Source organism: Salvelinus fontinalis, chromosome 40, assembly GCF_029448725.1.
Source record: "Salvelinus fontinalis isolate EN_2023a chromosome 40, ASM2944872v1, whole genome shotgun sequence".
In the NCBI taxonomy this organism is placed as follows: Eukaryota; Metazoa; Chordata; class Actinopteri; order Salmoniformes; family Salmonidae; genus Salvelinus; species Salvelinus fontinalis.
The window spans coordinates 23,169,341-23,187,543 of NC_074704.1; the positions used below are offsets into that span (position 1 = coordinate 23,169,341).

The window sequence follows — 18,203 nt, forward strand, 5'->3', positions numbered from 1 at the left end:
TAGACATCAAACACACACAATACGCCTAGTCAGTCGGAGCAGATAGGGTTGACAGGAAGCAGGTCAGCCAATCAGCATTCAGGGCTTGAACCACCCAGGTTATAATTTCAAATTTAATATGGCCTAGACTAGTGCACCCCCCCCCCCGATGTGCTGACGGTCTATGTGAAAAGCACAGTGGCTGATGCAGGTCGGAGGAAACAGACAGTGTGTTAAAATATTAATCTGGTTCTGAGATGGAGAGCAGTTTGTTGTTGGATTGGACTCTGCCACCTGTCAGGCCAGCTGGAGAGTGAAACATATCCCTTTATTGCAGTGGATGTAAACTGACTGACAACAGTGAGCAAAAATACAATGAACATTTTGAAAAAGGCCATTTTAAACAAAGCACATCCATCCATAATTTACACAAGACTTACATTTTTTTGAATTAAAGGCATTGGTATGTAAAGGAATGAAGACTGATTGTTTGCATGGTCCATAGAATAAACAAATTCCTATATAAAAGCATCTTCAAAAAAATGCTTTAAAAAGAAATAAGCCAAAAAAAATCCTCCTCAAATAAAGAAAAATGGCCCTGAAAATAGTCAAATAATCCCCTTTGTTCCCCCAAAAAACGCAATAGCGCGGTGAACAACATAAAAAAGGATGGCATCTATCTAACAAGAACATCATTTTTAAAACAGCCTTCCCCTCCGCGTGTCGACACAGCCATTTGCCGTGCCAAATCATCCTCCCGATTAAAAACGCTCATTCTATCAGCCATGTGCCATTATGGTTTAATGGGGAAATAAACAGCCTAGATTGGGTTAGATGGAGAGTTGACTTTCTTCCCATTACTGAACGAGGAATAACGAGTGTGAAATCTCACCCTGCGGGCCAGGCTGAAATTGTTCAGACTAACAGAAGTCATTATTCTCAATTAACGTGTTTTTCTCTGTCTTGTTTTCAGAGGAGGATGAGGAGGGATGTAGACAGAGGGCCCAAACACAAAAGGAACATCTCGAAATCAAACTTATGGGGATTTTGGCACTCAATTAGCGATCGTTACGCGCGGCTGAGTTATCGTTAACTCGGTGTAACACCGAAGCCCAACGGACAAGTCTGAATTAAATGCAGTATTGCATAAGGGGTCCGTGTTTTGTCCTTTGACTGACTCATCACGTTACAACCAAAAAAGTATTGTTTTCCTTGACTCAAATAAACAGTGCATTTAGACCAAGAACGAACACCAACTGAAAGATCTGTAAGTCAGTTTGTGTGTGCGAGTATGCATAAGGGTGTACTGTATGCTGTATGCTCTGCACACACAGTTAACCCGTTTCTCAACACCTTCCAACTCTGACTCAAAGCAATACACTTACAAAAATTCATTCATTCAAACCAAAACATTGAGTCTTTCCTCAACAATAAAACTACAATTCCCAGTAGCAGTATACTTACGGGCAGTGGCATGGACATGACCATGTTGCCCCCGTAGACGGCAGGCACGTAGAGTATGCTGGCGCCCGTGTGGGGGTCTATCCTCTGCACGGGACTGGGGGACTTGCCCATGCCGCCAGGGGTGCCCCCCAGGGGCGGCGTGAACGCCCGGATGGGGTTTCCCATCAACACCGCAGGGTTGGGTTGAACTGGAGAGGGTTGGGGAGGAAGAGAAGAGGAAAGTAAAAGTTCATTTCTGCTAATGATTTGCTACTCCTAAAGTGATACTCGTTACAGCAGTGGCTTGTATTGTTGCTAATCCTGAAGGATTTTATTATCTAGACCTAATCATTGTTTTGGTCTCTGTTATTTGTACCTATGCGGACCAAGCTAATTTCCCCATGAGATAATGTTATTGTATTTTGAAACAATTGGTACTTCTTTGGATATAAGATGTCTTAAAATAATTTTAACACAACAACGTTTTCACAACAACAAATGCACCATGTTGGTCTTCAAGTGTAGACAACTCCTGCGATGATCTAGCTAGAAAGATATGTTTGTGTATAATTCCTTGTACCCCAGTCATGGATAAAGAACAGTTAACCTGACTTCATGTCTTCCCAGACTACACCACATTCTAGTATGACTTCACGCAGTGTTCTTATAGGAACTGCCACAGTAGCCTTGGGCCTACTGATGGTACATGATGGTACGCCTCACTGTTCTCTTCACTCTAGCTCTCCGTCTAAAGTGATGGCACAATGTACCTCCTTTCTATCCATCTCTCCCCTACCCCCCTCGTGCTTTCTCCATACGGGGCGACTAGATTCACGGTGACGGCGCTCTTACACGGTAGGTGTGCACTATGCTACACCTCTCTAACCTTGAATCTTCACATCCCAGTGAAACATGAACCGTTGAGAAGTGAATCCAATCAATGGAAAATGAATAAATACGGTGTCCTTCCTGTATTATGACTGACGTAATAGGTATTTTTTTTTTGGAGAAGATGTTAAACATTCTGAGTATGTTTGTGGAGAGATGGCAGTTTAAAGACTTGGACAGTGCTTCACCCTCAAACTACATACAGCTAGAGTATAGCGTTCTTGACTTTCAGTTTGCATTGGCAGTGTTTACCCTGACACTAACAGTGGTAACTGTTTCTGTCTGTGAGCGGTTTGTATGGACTCCAGAAAGAGATACAAATAGACAAGTCAACACTTAGATGACGGAAGGAAGAGAAAAGATGGACACTCACCAAATCCTTCAGGTGGGAAGTGCTCCGTGTGGTTCGCATGTTGACCTTTCCCCTGGAAGAGAAGAGAGAGGGAGGCATCCTTAGAAAGCGCCAGAGCGAGAGAAGTCCATAGAAAAAGAGGGGGAGGGATGGAGTAAGTGGAGAGCGAGCGAGGCTCTCGCTCCAAGGCGGGCAGGCAGCGGTAACCGTAAGGTCCGCGGTGGCCCACATATGTCCCAATGGCACATTGGTCACAATGGCTACACAGTTAACGCTTGCAGAACGCTTTAAATAGCCAATGATGTTGAATCTAAATGGCAACAACATTCTTGGAGGATAAAGCATTCTGCTGCAGCTCTTGAAGAATATAAAGCCCCTTTGTGGATTCATGAGGGCGGCAGCTATAGTATTCTAGGTCCAGGAGTTTTACCTGACGTGACCTGAATAGGGAAAACCGCTGATAGAAAGAATAAGCAATGGGTCAAAACATTTCAAACATCCTGCATTTTGAGCTCTTAGCGAAAGTAGGCTTTCATGTAGTCAAGTCATGTGGGCAGAAATACTAACGGCCTCCAAGACATCAAAACGTCGTAGGTTTCGTATTTTCAGACTCCTCGCTTCTTTAAATCATTTGACCAATTCTGTGCTCATAGAAAAAAATGGCCATCCTATACTCGTGCCTCATGTAATAATCAATTCAGCTGGAACTGGGTGGTTCTATAGCTGTTATGATGGTTGCATACAGAAGCGCTTCCTTACATCATTACTGTACTAAAAAGGACAGCATACATTAGGCACCTTTTTCATCAGTTTATAGGCTAATGACGACTGACACTAACTGGAATGAGCAAGCAAACACACACAACAGCCAATTTAGCAGACACTTTTATGCAAAGCAACTTACACACTCACGCACCAACACATCTTAATTCTCTCTCCATCTCTACTCTTCTCTCTCGCTCTCCATACAGAGAAGAGGCAATTCCGTGCCCCCAGGTTCCATTTTAACGCCCTCACAACATTGGGCCGTTTCTATTTTTCAGACAACAACGTCTGACATTGATTGATTGTTATGTGACCAACAACACGGAAGTTGTCCATCCAATTGACTTTAGGTGGATTGCAACCCGGTGTATTATTGATGCACGGAGGAACGTACGCAGTAATCTACTTTAGCGTGTCTTAGCGTAGCCGAGCTGAGGCACACGGTCCCCCTAGGCGGTGGTGTTAAACTGATAACACTCGACGTGGTTTCCCTTGGGGGATGCGCCTCATGATAGGTTAGATGGCTGGTTTGGTTTCCCCCTTTTCTGTTTAGACAATCAGGACATGCTTCTTGTGGTTGTGTTAAACTATTAAAAAAGTGTGAGGTGAAAACAGGGACCTGTGGTTAAAACGAAGGGGAACAAACTGTAGTCAGGGACTGGGGTTCATTCGACTTCAAGCCAATCTAGTCAGCAGATGATCTGGAATTAGGAGAGACTAATGATGCACAGCCTGGACCGACGATTGAGACCCCTCGCTAGCGAATGTAGTAACTACCAGCCTACGAGGCTAGAGAGTTGGCATTACGACTTATTACAAGGAATAAGGGCTAAGTTATTGGTTAGGTGTTCAGTGACAAAACAGAGTGCACACTAGCAATAAAAACTACCTTGGGAAAAAAACATTGTAACATATGGAGGGGCAAATGAGTAGGAAGTTAAAAAGCAGTCGCTACCAAGTCAATATCACAGGTTGTCTTGGCATAATGCGTCTCGTCTTGCCACAGACAGCATATTCATAGATGTTTAAATAAAATAATGTGTTATTTTCAGGGGTGAGATATTGTAGTCGATCTGTACTAGATCTAGACGTACCATTTATAAATAAACAAATATGAGCAATGTAATGTCTGTTAGGACTAGCAAAAAAATGGAAGTCAATAGTAAACCCCATCTTTTTAGATGACTGCAGGACCGTATCAAAGCATCTCAATGTCACTCCTGCCAAGCCAACCTCCGTCACAGGTGCAGTACAGTGGCTAATGATCGCTCCATTGCATCTGCCTGGCATAGATTCTTTTAGGTCTATGCCAGGCCAGATGACCAGTGCCACATAGCTAGTGAGGGAGATCGAGACAGAGCTGGAGGAGGACACCTTCAGACCAGGGGACACCGGGTGATGGCAGCGCCATTTCCTGCTTGGCAGCCATATTGGGCCAGTGATATTGGGAGCTCGGAATGAGTCTACGCAAAGGGACAGCAATGTCAGATGCACCTGGAAGACGAATACTTGATCAAGATGGACTCACACGGATATCAGTCTGCTCATCCAAGATGGCAAACGAACTGGCTCGAAGAGGTCTGACTGGGCACGTTTCACTGTACTGCAGCAGCGCCTCTAGAATTTGCTTTTATCAGTGGCCATTTAACATATTGACATAAGATGTATTACAGCAAGTTATTTGAGTATGTGTATACAAGAGTGTGTGTATAGGTGTTGGTGCATGTCACACCTGGTAGTAGGGCTGGGCGATATGGCCAAAATACTGTATCACTGTATTGTTCTCATTTTTGACATTAGACATTTGTGAATAACACAAGTTCTAGTGCTTAGCAACAAATTAATAAACGTTCTCCTTTCCGATTGCGTTATACTGTTCAACCAAACCAACCAAAAATAATAGGACAAAACTGATAGTGAAATGGTCCTATTTGTAGGACTTTTTTATTTTTACAAGAGATTCAAAGTCCTCTTTGGCAGACTCAAACTCTGGTACTTCACCAATGGTTTCCATTTGCATAGTCATTTGTTCAAATCCAGCATTTACACATTTCTTAATTTCCTGCATTCATTTCCTCTATGTAGTACCCCCCCAAAAAATCCTTTATGAGAATAATTATTCTATTTGACTGTGTATTCTGAGCTTCAGGTGCAGTTCTAACTTTCATCACTAGGGGCAGTCGGACAATTTCTGGGGGTCTGTACTCCTAAAGTTGTTGACTGTTGTGCTTGCAAGTTAACTAGCAGTTCTCAGCTGTTAGCAGAAACTGGCGATAAAAACAGATGACTTCCATAATTTTTTCAAGTCATTACTGAATAATTGTACGTTATAAATCAAACATTAAAATAGCTTTATAGAAGGTAAAGTAAAAATCCAAACCGGTCCATGAATGAATACTGGTATATCGTTTTTTTTTTACATTTTACCACCCAGCCCTATATGGCAGGAGACATAGACTTACTACTGACCTTTCTGTATGGAGTAGTACTTTGTGTGTGTGTGAGAGCCAGTATGCGCTCTTTTCGGTGTTACCGTGTGTGTACGCACAGGGCAGTGCACGTGACTGTGTGCACGTGTGTGAAATGGATATCCACCTCATTAGACCCAGTGGGCGATACAGGGGCTTGGCAGCTGTGGTGATTTAGTTAACCTTTACGCCAGTAGCGAGGACATCAGAAAAACAGTTAACATTTTCACAGGGGGAGACAATAAAAATTTAAAACAGACGCACTCGTGCAAACTCAAGCGGTTATTCTCTCCTCGTCTTTTCAAAACCCACTTTCGAAAAGAAAAACATGGTTTTGCGATAATAATTACAACTACCTCGAGGACTTACTTGAGGAAACTACTCTTGAAGCAACCACAAAAAGTACAAAATGTTCAGAAATGTTTTCCAAAAAGGCCCACGAGGGAACCAATTACGTTGTATTGAACTGAAGCTGAATAAATTGAAAAGAAGATGAATTCCTTGAGCTCTAAAACCACTGACAATGTGAGTTCTGAGTGTACTCTTGTACTGCCACCAAGACAAAGACACTGATAGCCAGAGCCATGCTTCCCTCTCATTAGGACTGTGGCGATCATGGAATTTTGGATGAAGATTATTGGTCAGCAAAATGGTCACATTCACCCCCCTCCCCACCCCCAAAAAATAAATAAAACGACATACTGAGTATGTATGTATATCTCTCTAACAAATGTAGTTATAGAGCATTTTTACAACAGCAGTTGTCACAAAATGCTGACACAGAAACGGCGCCTAAAACCCCAGAGAGCAAGCAACGCAGATGTAGAGGCATGGTGGCTAGGAAAATCTCCCTAGGAAGGCAGGAACCAGGGAAGAAACCGAGAGAGGAACCAGGCTCTGAAGTGGCCAGTCCTATCCTATTTTTGTTGAGACTGACATTTGCTCCTCCGCTCTTGACTGTATGTGCTGCTGCAGGAAGGGGGCGTTGCCTAGGCAAACAAAGACTTGTTGGCTACAACACCTTGATTGTATCACCAACGAGCAACAAAGTCATATCAAGTTGTAGAGTCCATGTTACAGCAGAAACGGACTCAAATGCACGAATGCCCGGACCTCCTGTCTTCAATCAGCTTTTTGTTCCACACAACAAAATTTATACAGATTGTTACAGTTATGGTTATCTTATTTTCATGACGGTCTTCATCCATAACCATCGGTTAAATGGTTAAAAAGTAATTGTGCCAGCCCCATCTCTCATCATTGTTCGCTTAATATACACTGAGTGTACAAAACATTAGGAGTACCCCCTTTTGCCCTCAGAAGAGCAACAATTAGCTGGGGCATGGACTCTACAAGGTGTCGAAAGCATTCCACATGATGCCGGCCCATGTTGACTCCAATGCTTCCTACAGTTGTGTCAAGTTGGCTGGACGTCCTTTGGGTGGTGGACCACACGGGAAACTGTTGAGCGTGAAAAACTCAGCAGCGTTGCAGCTCGACACAAAAACCAGTACAATCAAGACCATAATGCACAGTACCTCCAACCTTCAGTATCCTATTACACCACCACACCCAAGACCCATAGCCCCAAGACCCATAGCCCCCAGCTGCTCTTCCACCCCACCCCCAGGCTTAACCAACTTACCTTTGGAGGAGACTGCTGTTGCTGGGGCCCGGGCTGCTTGCTGGCCGTGTGTCCCTGGGGGTGTGGGTGTTGGTGATGGTGATGGTGATGATGTGGGTGCTGGGCCGGCTGGGGCCGCAGGGCACGGGGGATGAACTCGGGCGCCAGCGGGTTGAGCACGTAGGTCTTCTTGAGCTCAAGGGCCTCCAGCTGGGCCTTGATCTGCTCAAAGGTGATGCCGTGCAGGCTGGCGTTCTCGTGGCAGATGGAGATGAACTTCTCCCAGAACTTTCTGTGAGAGGGGAGGAGAGGGGGGTGATGTGAGTGGCATGGACATATAGGGACGTGTTCTCATAATACACTTTATCTTGACTCTCGAACACTTGGTTGCACACTCGCTCACACGCCGACTTAAGTCATTTCAAGAAATGCCTAGTGCACAATGCGCGCACACACACACACACTGAAGTCAAGTAGATCACATCTTTTTGTTTACAAAGCCCTGCTCCACAAACGTCCGACTTACCTAGCATCCCTGTTAAGATTTAAAATGACAAGTTATCAACCCTGTTCACAGGGTTGGTTAACTCTGGAGACTCTTTTAGGTAATTCAGCCTTTAATTTCCTTGCACCTTACATGTGGAACAATCTACAATATGCTTTAAAATTGGAGGAATTGGTGCCTCTAGGGTATTTCAGACATTCTTTTCACTGAACAATGTCTGTTTTTTATGATTGTGTTTTGCTTTTTGTGTATTGTTGTGTACAACAACGTGTATTTTAATGTGTAGTTTAATGTTTTGATGTGTATTGGGGCGCTATACAGGGCTCACCTGGAAAATACTCCCTGTCAAAAAGGTTAAATAAAATAGTCAAATCTTGCACAGAATCTTCATGTAAAAGGCTCCTACTTTCAGAATTCGATTATTAAACCACCCACTACTGTAGATAGGACTCCAAATCATGTACTGTAGCATAAATGAATAAATCACGGTCCATTTAAAAAGGACTATTGTAGGCAACAACACCACAGCAAATGAAGTTCTTTGTCAATTCAAAAGAACATGTCTTCAGTGGGGTTGTCATGTTCATAACAGATCAGTTCTGACGAGTAGACCGTGTGTTTTGTGAGTCTATGATTTACATGTTTGTGTATATATATATGTGCACGCGTACGGAAACAACACAGCTTGCATAATGTCCGGGTGAACAAAAATTTCCGGAAATGATTCACAGATTTGCATATTAACTGCAGAACCTGTGGCCGAGGGAAAATAGGCTGTCAGCCCTTTTAAGGAACAGAAACAGGCCCCTATTCACAACTGTCCCCTCTGACATTACATCATCAAAATGAGACAGGCCCCTATTCACAACTGTCCCTTACATCATCAATATGCGACAGCTACAGGTGCTGTCAAATGACACAGCACACTCATCACAAACCCAACGATAAATATTCAAAGGGGTCAACGTTAGTGACTTGAAAATGACTGCATCCAGAGTAGACGTCTCTATGAAAAAGCATCACTATGACGCAAGCTTGCGAGATTCACTACTGCCTAACTTAAGGGTCAGTTCCATTTCAACTCCATTGAAGAAGTAAATTGAAAAATCCTTATAGAATATTAAATGGTATTGAATTTACATTTCTATGAATCTCTAGCTTTACTCTGAAAGCAAATGCAAGGCTTTTGTGCTGGTATCAAATTGAGGGCACCTCACAATTATGGCTGGTGTGGTACAGTGCACGTCTCACAGAACACAGCGCTAGGACTCCAGTGGCAACGTGCATCTTCTCTCCTTATTGTGGCTGGATGGGAGGTAGATGTGTGTCTGGGTTATATCATTGATCTGCAGTGACTTGCGAAGGCTATTTTTTGTCAAATCAGGCATCAATAAGATGGTCTGAGTCTGTCCCCCCCATAGGCGAGACCACCCCCACCCCATCCCCTCAGATTACCCACGTTTAAAGCTTCGCTTCCATGACCCACATCCAGCCGACACGGGCGGCATGGACAGAGACAACACAATCTGTTTATTCTGAGTTTCAAGTCCAAATAGATGGAGAATTCTATCAATTTTACGCAATCCGTAAAACAAATCTGAATTAGTAAGTCCACCGCCAATTTGTTTGTTTATTCGATGTGCATTCACCAAGAGCACGACTGTATTCCACACGTCATTCACGAAAGACCATGTGAATCATGTGAGCAACAGTAGAAGCGTCTAAAAAGATAAAGAGAGATCATGATTTGCTTGGTGACATCCTTCACTGTGGAGGGTTATATGTGTATATAGAACTGCCATGGCCTCACTCTGTAGTCGGGCTGCTTAACCTTTGTGGCTACCCGCTGGCTTATCTGACAGGCACAGCAGAGTGGTGGGTGTGTGTCCAGTGCCCTGTTCTTACCAACATGGAAGGGGGGGGGGGGGGGGGGGGGGTCTGTGACATATCGAAAATGAGTCAACGCCCCAATCATCTCTCCCTCTTCCATGCTCCTCCTCTTTCCCACCCGCCATGTGTATGTGTGTGTGTGTGTGATTGTGTATGCACATCACGTGCGTCTGTGCAGCCTACTCTATGGGGCCATGATCAGCCCACTGGGCTGTTCTTTTTAAAGGTGACAGTTTGATGTTGGGGGTGCCCCCCCTCTCCAGGCATTTAGACTGTCCATCTAAACAGAGCTTCTTCCTCGTTAGCGCCATTGATTTAACTGGGGGAGACATTTTCCAAACAACTGCCGCAGCCGGATGCCGCGATTGGCTGACGCTCAACAGTTGCCACGGCAACGGGAGAGAGGGACTGCAGCTGGGGGACGGTGAGCGCCGTGGGGGTGTTGTTTGTGTGTGTGTTTGCAATGGGGAATGGGGTAGCAGAATCTATGCCCCAGCCCTGAAGACGCTTTGAATATGGGGAAAATTCAGACGTAAACAACACAGAACTAGACAAAGTGTCGATTTTGGCTTAATTCAATTCAGGGAAAAGATGAGAACTCTCTAGGTCACAAATAGATGCACCAAATTCAATACACCACCCCCACCCCCGATATTTCAGTTCCATTGGAGAACAACTAGTGCCCCCTTGCCCCACCCCTCCAACAATATGACAGCATTAACAAAACAACCCAGAAACAGAGCACATCGTCAATGGCTCGGTCAGGGCCTGGCGTTATGATGTCATCCTAAGCTGACACTCCGCCGGCGTGCATTGGAGAGGGATTGGGGAGGGTGTGTGAATGAGTGTGTGGGGCAGAGGTAGAGCAAGCCTGCCTGGCAGGGAGATATACCCCCCACTGTACTACTTCTTCCTGCACAGCTGGCACACCGACTGTGCCCCTTCCACCCACACACACACACACACTGCAAAGCGTAACATTTACCGTGAGCCTTCAGAACATGTAATGGAACATGAAAACAGCTAAATTACAAGTGCAATACTTCGATGACTAGGACGTGACCAGGGAAAACTCCAGGTTTGAGCACTATAAAAACACACCCATCCTTCCTACACCCCTTGGCGTAATCACCGATCTAACCCAGGTGTAAGCAACAGTTCAACCGTGTAGCTTTCACCAATCCAGCCATGTCAGATCAGGGATTTCTTCAAGGAAGGATTCATTTAAGTATTCAAAACCGGGCCCTAACCCATGACAACACTGGTTGGTTTTTCGTACCTGCAGCGGCCCACCGAGCAGAGCGCTATGGGGTCTCCCACCACGGCCACCAGGGACTGGGCGCGAGTGATGGCCGTGTTGAGCAGCTTGTAGTTGGACAGGAAGCCGTAGTCCAGGTCCTCTGTCGAGTCCTCCACCAGCTGCTCCTTGCGCTTGATGGCCGTCTGTTTGTGCTTGCAGGTGTGCCGCGTGCGCACTGTGCTCAGGAAGAGCACCCGGAACTGCTTACCTGGAGAGAGGGAGGGGGGAACATACAAGGCCTGTTTAGACCTTAGTTTTCACGCAGCACTGAGGAGCTAGTGTGTCGTATGGCAAAAGTTTTAGTCATGAATTGCATTCACACAATGCTTCTTCATTAGGTCACTAAGTGCCACTGGTCATATTCAGTGTGCTTTCGTGGATATTAATCTCATAGAAACAATTACTAATTCATTACATAATAATAATTATATGATCCAAGTACCTCGACCAGGCGCTGACATCATTCATGACCCAAAATACGATCCAATTACTGCAGAAATGATTCATGATAAAGCGTAGGAGTTTGGCAATAAAAAAAGAAATAAAAATAATCACACCCAAACTCCAGCTAGTGTATGTGTACTGTACACCAACACCCCATTGAGAAACAGAGACAGCTGTGTGTTGTGAGATCAGTCCTGATCGCTGTATCTTCTCCTTAATGAGAGAGTTAATGAGCTGGAAGCAGCAGCGTATGGCTGTGAGAGAGAGTGTGTGTGTGTGTTGCCAGTGGGAGCATTAGCCTCATCCCGAGAGACGAGAGGAGCTGCTAGCTGGGAGATGAGAGACAGACTATGTTAGGAGAGAGGATGTGAAGTGCTGCTGCCAACTGCCCCGGCCCCACATCTCACACACGGTCACTGGGAATCTCAGAGTTGTCGGCTAGAAATGGGAAGGGTCACACTTAGAATGCCAAAACAGAATTTTAAAAATGGGAGAACGGGAAAGTTCCACAGTGAAAGTCCTGTAAATGCTTCAGTGTATGAATAGTATGGGATCTGATCGTTACAATTCCATTGTGATTGCTGTATTGACATTCTCAATCTATTTAATAGCAAATATGTGCCAAATGGCCATCTGTGCAATGGGTTACAGTGGAATGTAGTGTCGTAAGTTAAATGAAATAAACATTTTTTTTTTTAAATAAGGAAATGGATTAAATAAAGTATTCTTCTCACCTTGGACGTTGAGCACCCTCTCCACGCTGACCTCGTGCATCCTCTTCTTTCGGAGCTCGGCGCGGATGCGGAATACCTGGTCGGCGTAGGGCGACACCACACCGATGCTGCCCTCGTCCAGCTTGCCCCACGCCACCGGCCACTTCTTGCGCATCTCTTCCACCCGCTCCACGATCTCAAACACCTCGAGTAACACAGGAGGGAGAGACTGGTTACAAGTGCCAGTGTTTCTCATAGATCATGTCTGAAAATCAGCATCTCTGGGGTGAAGCTTCCCCTAGGTACAGATCTAAGATCAGCTTCCCCTCCCCAATATTAGCCTTAACCATAAATGGGGGAAATGCAAAACTGACCCAAGATCAGCGTCTAGGGGCAACTTCACCCTACTCCCCAGTCCCCCACTGACTACAAGGTGGCGTGCTTTTTCATGGCCCTTTGAGCTGGATAGAAACAATTGTCCTGGAAGGCAGGGCGCCCCGCCCCTGTTGCCTCCCGCCAAAAACCTTCTCGTCTTCCATTGGTGTCAATTGAATCTTTACAAGCGCAACGCAGGAGAAAGTCAATTTTAAGTTGTTGCCATTATTTATGAGTCATTAAAGTACTTAACCAGGGCTTAAAACACTCAAAGAGAAAGCAGAACTAAAGAGACGGCGGAAATGACTGCTGCTCAAGGGGCCTTTTCAGCCGAGAGGAGAGAAGAAAAAAAACTAGGAGAATCCAGATGTCACATCAGCAGACAAACAGGACACACGCTTAAATCAAGGCAACCTAAACCTATGACATTATGCTAATGTCCCGAAGCCGTTTGACACAGGTGCAGTATCATCAAAGGGAGGTAGGGTAATTCCTGTGGCGTCTATGACAGGTTTGTGCAGCGCTGTGATTGGAGTAGATCCAATTTAATTGGGCAGCTTCTGTCAGCTGGTTTCAGGGGTCAACTTGGCAAGTTTCCCCTCAGATTTAGCAGAGGCACCTCTGAATTTCAAACTCAGTCGCTGGAGTGCCTGGTTTAAATGCTGGGCTTTCACAAGGAATGAGCATTTAGTGGTTGTGTCAAACGTCTGGTTGTGAAGCGCAGTAAATAGTATAAGGCACAAGTAATACATCACAGTAATGTTGACTGTATGGGGTGTGTTTTGTCCGCGTGTGCATTTCAACTCAATTCCATTGAATCATTAGCCATTCCAATTCACCATGAATGCACCAATTCAATTCAAATCAACGTTCAATTCACCATGAACGCACTAATTCAATTCAATCAAAATTAAATTCTCTCTATCAATGCAGTCTTAAGTCAATGGCATACAGGGAACAAAACGGTTTATACCTCTGCGTTGTTGTAGTAGGCCGTGCTGTTCTTCTCCTGGACGTCCTCGCCGCGCGCCGTGAAGAAGGTCAGCGGGTAGAAGTCCTTGTGAGACGGCTGCTTCCCGCTGGCCATCAGCTTCCCGTCGTAGAACAGTTCTGATGTGTAGCTGAAGGTAGGGAGGGAGGGTGGGAGACTTAATATCAGTGGGTCTTCACAAATGTCAGTTGCGTCAGTCGAGAAAGGCATGGTTGCATGAAGCGTTGTATACATTTACAGTTGCGTGCATTGTGGCTATTCTTCGACAATGGTGGCATCTGTTTTTGTTAGTTTTCCATGCCATGTGGTCCTCGCCGTTCCTAATGACTTTCGAGATTCTTGTAAAGAATGCGCATTCACAATGTTCTCCAAATGTAAATGTGTGTGAGTGAAAAGCATTATATAAAATACCAAGACCACTTTAAGGTGGAGAAACCACTTCAAACCCATTGCGTAAGCTTCTTTCATAAATCACCAGTTAAAAATGTCAGCACCCCCATCTGAGAATAGTTTAACACTGTGGTCATGGGACTCAGTGTACATTGGGCTTTTATGTCTGTCAACTCTCAAGTTTCCTGTCTGCATAAAATCTCTCATTTGTAAACGACGTTGCAGAGGGTGAAAAATTGGATCCGTCTTGGCGACGTGACAAAGTTCACACCTACCTGATGATAGCTTCGTGGGAGCGGTAGTTTTCACAGAGCAGGATGCGGCAGGGGAACTCGGCTGGGTAGTGCTCGTACAGACGGTCCAACAGCGACACATGCAGGTTCCGCTCCCGAGAAAACTCGCTGTACACAAACGGACTGAGCTGGAGGGAGGGAACGGGGAAAAGAGAGGGATGGAGGTAGAGAAGTGAGGGAAACCCAAAGACATTGAGTCAAATTCATTTTTATTTTGTTTCTTTTTAATGCAACAGGGATATGCAGGTGGTGATATAGCCTGACTGGAGGTATGTCTTCTCTGCATTTGTAGTCAATATAACTGCAACTGTACATGTTTAGTGGCAATATTTGGTTTGATCCAAATGTATTCTACATCTACTTTTGGTTTCAGATAATGTACATTTGGCTTACGGAAAAAAAACATTGTCCGTTCTTCGACAGCTCGAGTCATGCAATCCGTGCAGATAACTCAATGCTCCAAATCAATGAGTTCACGTCCAACCGTCTCCAAATCGAATCTTTTTTTGACCTGTGGCCAGTATCTGATCATCGGTAGCTACATTTCTGCTGAGATGTTTCGCCATTAGAGTGATTTGTAAAGTTACGTTTTATTCGTGGTATGTACAGGATACACATGGTATCGACAACGCAACAATAAGACATAATAATAGCTCAAGTTAGCATAACACGTTGAGGTGCTCCGGAAACATCCTCAACAGCAACTTTGATTAAGATGCACTGAAGACACACACAAAAAAACACAATAGCAATTACCTCTAATCTGACACTGGCTGAACTAGATTGTTTTGTGTTTGTGGTAATTTAGCTCCACGTTGAACCTCCCAGTCTCAGGGGAAAAGTTCCGCCAGGCATTAAAATAAGGCTCACGCAGCGGATAGAAGACCTGAAGTCAACAGGAGCCGTGGACCTTCATTCACTATTCTCAGCCTACTTCTTTCAGCTGAGACACAAAACATCCCATAATGAAGAGTGATAAGACAGAAGAGTAGGAGGGGCAAACAAATCCTCCTTGGCAACAGACACGTAGCGCACAGACAATGTGCAACAGATTAAGATGTAGTGGGAGATAGAGGGGGAGAGAGAGAGAGGCGGAGAGAGTGCAAGAGAAAGAAAGTGACAGAGGAGAGGCAGGAGAGGAGAATTGAGCGTGTTTGAAGGCGTTGTTCCTTCAGAGAGGGTGCAGGAAGGAGTAGAGAATTAATTAAAACCGTTATCGCATGGTTAAACTCCCTCAGGGTGTATTTATCTACTGCCCACTCTTAATCCTGTCCTGTCGCGCTAAAATAAACACAATGTCCAGAACACAAAAAGAAACGGAAATAAGAGGCTACTTTGGAGTGTTCCACAAAGCTTGACTGACAGGGGGAGTTTAGTTTAGCTCGTCTGACCGGACTGTGAATGGTAAACATGATCTCCCTGCCAAGTTCTGTCTCTCAGTCTGTTTCACTCACGGCCAATGTGAAGTTAGCCACAGGCTAACGACGGAGTCCAAAGTCCTTTACATTTCCGTGTGCTTTGGACTCCGTCGTTAGCCTGTGGCTAACTTCACATGCAGACCTTTATTTGCTAGCTTGGCAAAGGTCTGCAGAACGCGGAGGTAATTTGCATGAGAGAATAACGAGTAAGGCCTGACCAAAAACAATAAAAAAAAATTCGGGGCCCTAAAAAAAGGAGTTACAGTGAGAGTTTGTTTCAAAGGTCAGAGTTTGTTCAAACCAATGACGTCATAAACCTCCTCCTAAATCGCGGGTTTACCTGCATGTGGTCTCCAGCCAGCACGATGCGGGTGCTTTTGCTGGCCAGCGCGAAAGGCATGATGGTCTCACACTCCATGGCCTGGGCCGCCTCGTCCAATAGGATGTGGGAGAAGAGTCCTGCGGACACAGAAGAACACAAACCCATTCAGTCAGAGCACCTATTATATGACCTATTAATTACCATTAAGGTGGGGATTATTAGGCTCCTTGAAACAAATGGTGCACGGGTCATTGCAGGCTAGCAAATTCAAGACATTAGCAACGCATTGGTCTGTGGTGCTTATGGTGGATGCCATCGGTAATGACACTTGTAACATCACAACCTCATTGGATAATGATTGATTTTGATATTGTGTGGTGTAGAGCTGCTATGTATAGTTCTGCATTTTGGTCCTTTTGGATCGGGGTCCAAACGTTCCTATGCGTTGCTCTTAGTTGTTGCACTTCAAATATTAAAAATTCACACATTAACTTTCTAACCCAAAATAAACTATTACCAATGCTCTCATTCACTATTCGTTCTGTAAACTTGGTCTACTTTAGATGGGATATTTGTTCCAGCTCGGTTTTGTTTTGTCTCGCCTGTCTGGTTTTGTGATTTCTATTTTATTTAACCTCTAGGCAAGTCAGTTAAGAACAAATCTTCTACCCATTTACATTACATTACATTACATTTAACCTTTAATTTAACTTCTACCCCTTTCTCTATATCCATCTTCAACAGTAGCCACTACACACCAATACTGCTTCCGCTGACGTCTGAAAGGGTTGGAGCGGTGGTATCCCTGATTTAAAATACTCAAACATTGCTCAGCCCATGAGGAGAAGGTTATGTACAGACAGTTTTTATTTTTTGTTCCTTGTCCGTCTGGCTTTGTGATTGCAGACAGCAAAAACACACAGAAAAAAAAGATGCGGGCCTGTCTTCTGCCATCATCTCTCCATCTCTTTCTCTCCCTCAACGTCAGACAGTAGCCCGTATACACACACACTAAAGCTGGTATTGCAGACGTTCGAAAGGGATTGAGCGGTAACCCTGATTTAGAAGGCTCAAACGCTGCTTGGCGCATGAGGATGAAACGGCATAGTCGAGGACTGTCTGAGCAGAGCAGGCAGGGAGAGGTGGAAGAAACAACCACTGTACAGCCGGGGTCCAAACGCCTCAACATTTTCACAGTATGACGGTGGAGAAAGGGATCCATTGAGGGCGTTCGTGGATTTTTCATTTAACCCTTGGTACTAGCAAAACAGACCGGAGTGGAATGCATTCATGTTCTGTATAGTGTAAGGCCACACTTATCTTTACAACAAAATCTTTTGCAAAACGCACAACAACATTTGTATTCATGTTGAGCGTTGGAACTGCAGTCGCACTTGAGCAAGAGATTAAATATAAAGCACATTTGACCATCTATTGTAGTAGGGTTATTTGTGAATGGCACCCTGTACGTCAGTTAAGAGACTACAAAGACGCCAAAGCCCCATAAATTCACCTCCCGTTGTCATGAGTCATGAACAACATGCACTACAGGTGACATCTAACCCCAGCCATCTAACCCCAACGCTCCCTGCAGCTCCACCCTCATAAATATGCAAAACAGCACATAATGTACAGGAATGACGTACATCGATAATTACAGAAGAATCTGTAGTGTGCCTCGAGGCTGGGAAGACAGGTTCTGTTCTGTTGATGAGCAAGGGCAGTCGGACATGAAGGGGGGGGGGTCTAAGAACCATGGGACAAACTGCATTTCATGTGTCTAACAATGGCCGTGGAATTTTCTTCTCTCGGTTGTCTCACACATACAGAAAAAACATCGGCTGCCAAAAGCCTGGCCCATCGAGGAGGGGGGGATTAACAAGCCCAAACTAAAAAACAGATAAGAGACAACGCAACCTGTTCAACATGTGTACTGGATCTAGTGATTTGTTATCACTACAAAGGAGCGCGAGGGACTCCCAATTGCATCTTGTCGGGGTTTTCATCAACGGCGAGCGCGGGAGATTGATGAAACGGGGGGGG

At 44.8% G+C, this 18,203-nt stretch overlaps 1 protein-coding gene across 1 annotated transcript in view; it reads right to left on the reverse strand.

The window, feature by feature from the left end:
* Positions 1-18,203, reverse strand: part of LOC129839812 (probable helicase with zinc finger domain) — a 59,034-nt gene that overhangs the window by 17,549 nt on the left and 23,282 nt on the right. The window contains exons 17-24 of the mRNA XM_055907460.1: positions 16,179-16,297; positions 14,403-14,548; positions 13,720-13,867; positions 12,393-12,576; positions 11,194-11,422; positions 7,541-7,811; positions 2,684-2,735; positions 1,444-1,631 (exon numbers count right to left, since the gene is read on the reverse strand). Of these exons, the coding sequence (XP_055763435.1) occupies positions 1,444-1,631; positions 2,684-2,735; positions 7,541-7,811; positions 11,194-11,422; positions 12,393-12,576; positions 13,720-13,867; positions 14,403-14,548; positions 16,179-16,297 (1,337 nt within the window). The remainder of the gene's footprint in view (positions 1-1,443; positions 1,632-2,683; positions 2,736-7,540; positions 7,812-11,193; positions 11,423-12,392; positions 12,577-13,719; positions 13,868-14,402; positions 14,549-16,178; positions 16,298-18,203) is intronic.